An 800-nucleotide genomic window follows, 5' to 3' on the forward strand; every position below is an offset into this window, starting at 1 on the left:
TCTTGTAGACCAGGCTGGCCTCGAACTCCCAGAGATCCGCCTGCCTCTGCCTCCCAAGTGCTGGGATTAAAGGCGTGCACCACCACCGCCTGGCCTGTTTCATTTATTTTTGAGACAGGATTTTTCATTGTAGCCCTAGCTATCCTGGAACTTGCTTTGTAGACCACATGGGCCTCAAACTCGCAGAGATTCTGCCTCCCAAGTGCTAGGATTGAAGGACACACACACACACGCATGTTCATGCAGTAGACACAAAGTTACTTGGGCTGTCCTGGCTCTCAACTCTGCACACCAGGTTGGCCTTGAAACCACATTCTGGGATTAAAATAATGCACCTCTACCACCAAGTGGAGGTTTGTTGTTGTTTTGTTTGTTTTTGTTTTGTTTTTTTTTCCAGACAGTTTCTCTGTAACAGCCCTAGCTGCCCTGGAACTAGCTCTGTATACCATGCTGGTCTTGATCTAACAGAGATCCCCCTGCCTCTACCACTGCCTCTTAAGTGTTGGGAGTAAAGGCATACGCCAGCACCGCCTGGGCTGGTGGGGATTTTTATTATATTGCCCTTGCCACCAATCTGCAATAGTCTCGTCAGCACTGGTCCATGGAACATACCACATTTTTACCCTCTGTCTTCTGTTTACACGGGAACTGAGAGTCTTTGCCTTGTTTGTGTGCCTTGCTATATTCCTTCACCTTTCTTGTTTCTAGGACCCTCGAGATGCCCCTCCTCCAACAAGGGCAGAAACCCGGGAGGAACGCATGGAGAGAAAGGTATGTTTTTTGTTTTGTTCCCCCCCCCC

At 48.9% G+C, this 800-nt stretch overlaps 1 protein-coding gene across 3 annotated transcripts in view; it reads left to right on the top strand.

Annotated features, from left to right (window-relative positions):
- Snrnp70 (small nuclear ribonucleoprotein U1 subunit 70) overlaps window positions 1-800 on the top strand; it is a 25,455-nt gene that overhangs the window by 4,390 nt on the left and 20,265 nt on the right. For all 3 annotated transcript variants that reach the window (XM_013353668.2, XM_005366806.3, XM_005366807.3), the window contains one exon: window positions 709-771. In XM_013353668.2, coding sequence (XP_013209122.1) covers window positions 709-771 — 63 coding nt within the window. The remainder of the gene's footprint in view (window positions 1-708; window positions 772-800) is intronic.

This window comes from Microtus ochrogaster, unplaced genomic scaffold (genome assembly GCF_000317375.1).
Source record: "Microtus ochrogaster isolate Prairie Vole_2 unplaced genomic scaffold, MicOch1.0 UNK14, whole genome shotgun sequence".
NCBI classification, from domain to species: Eukaryota; Metazoa; Chordata; class Mammalia; order Rodentia; family Cricetidae; genus Microtus; species Microtus ochrogaster.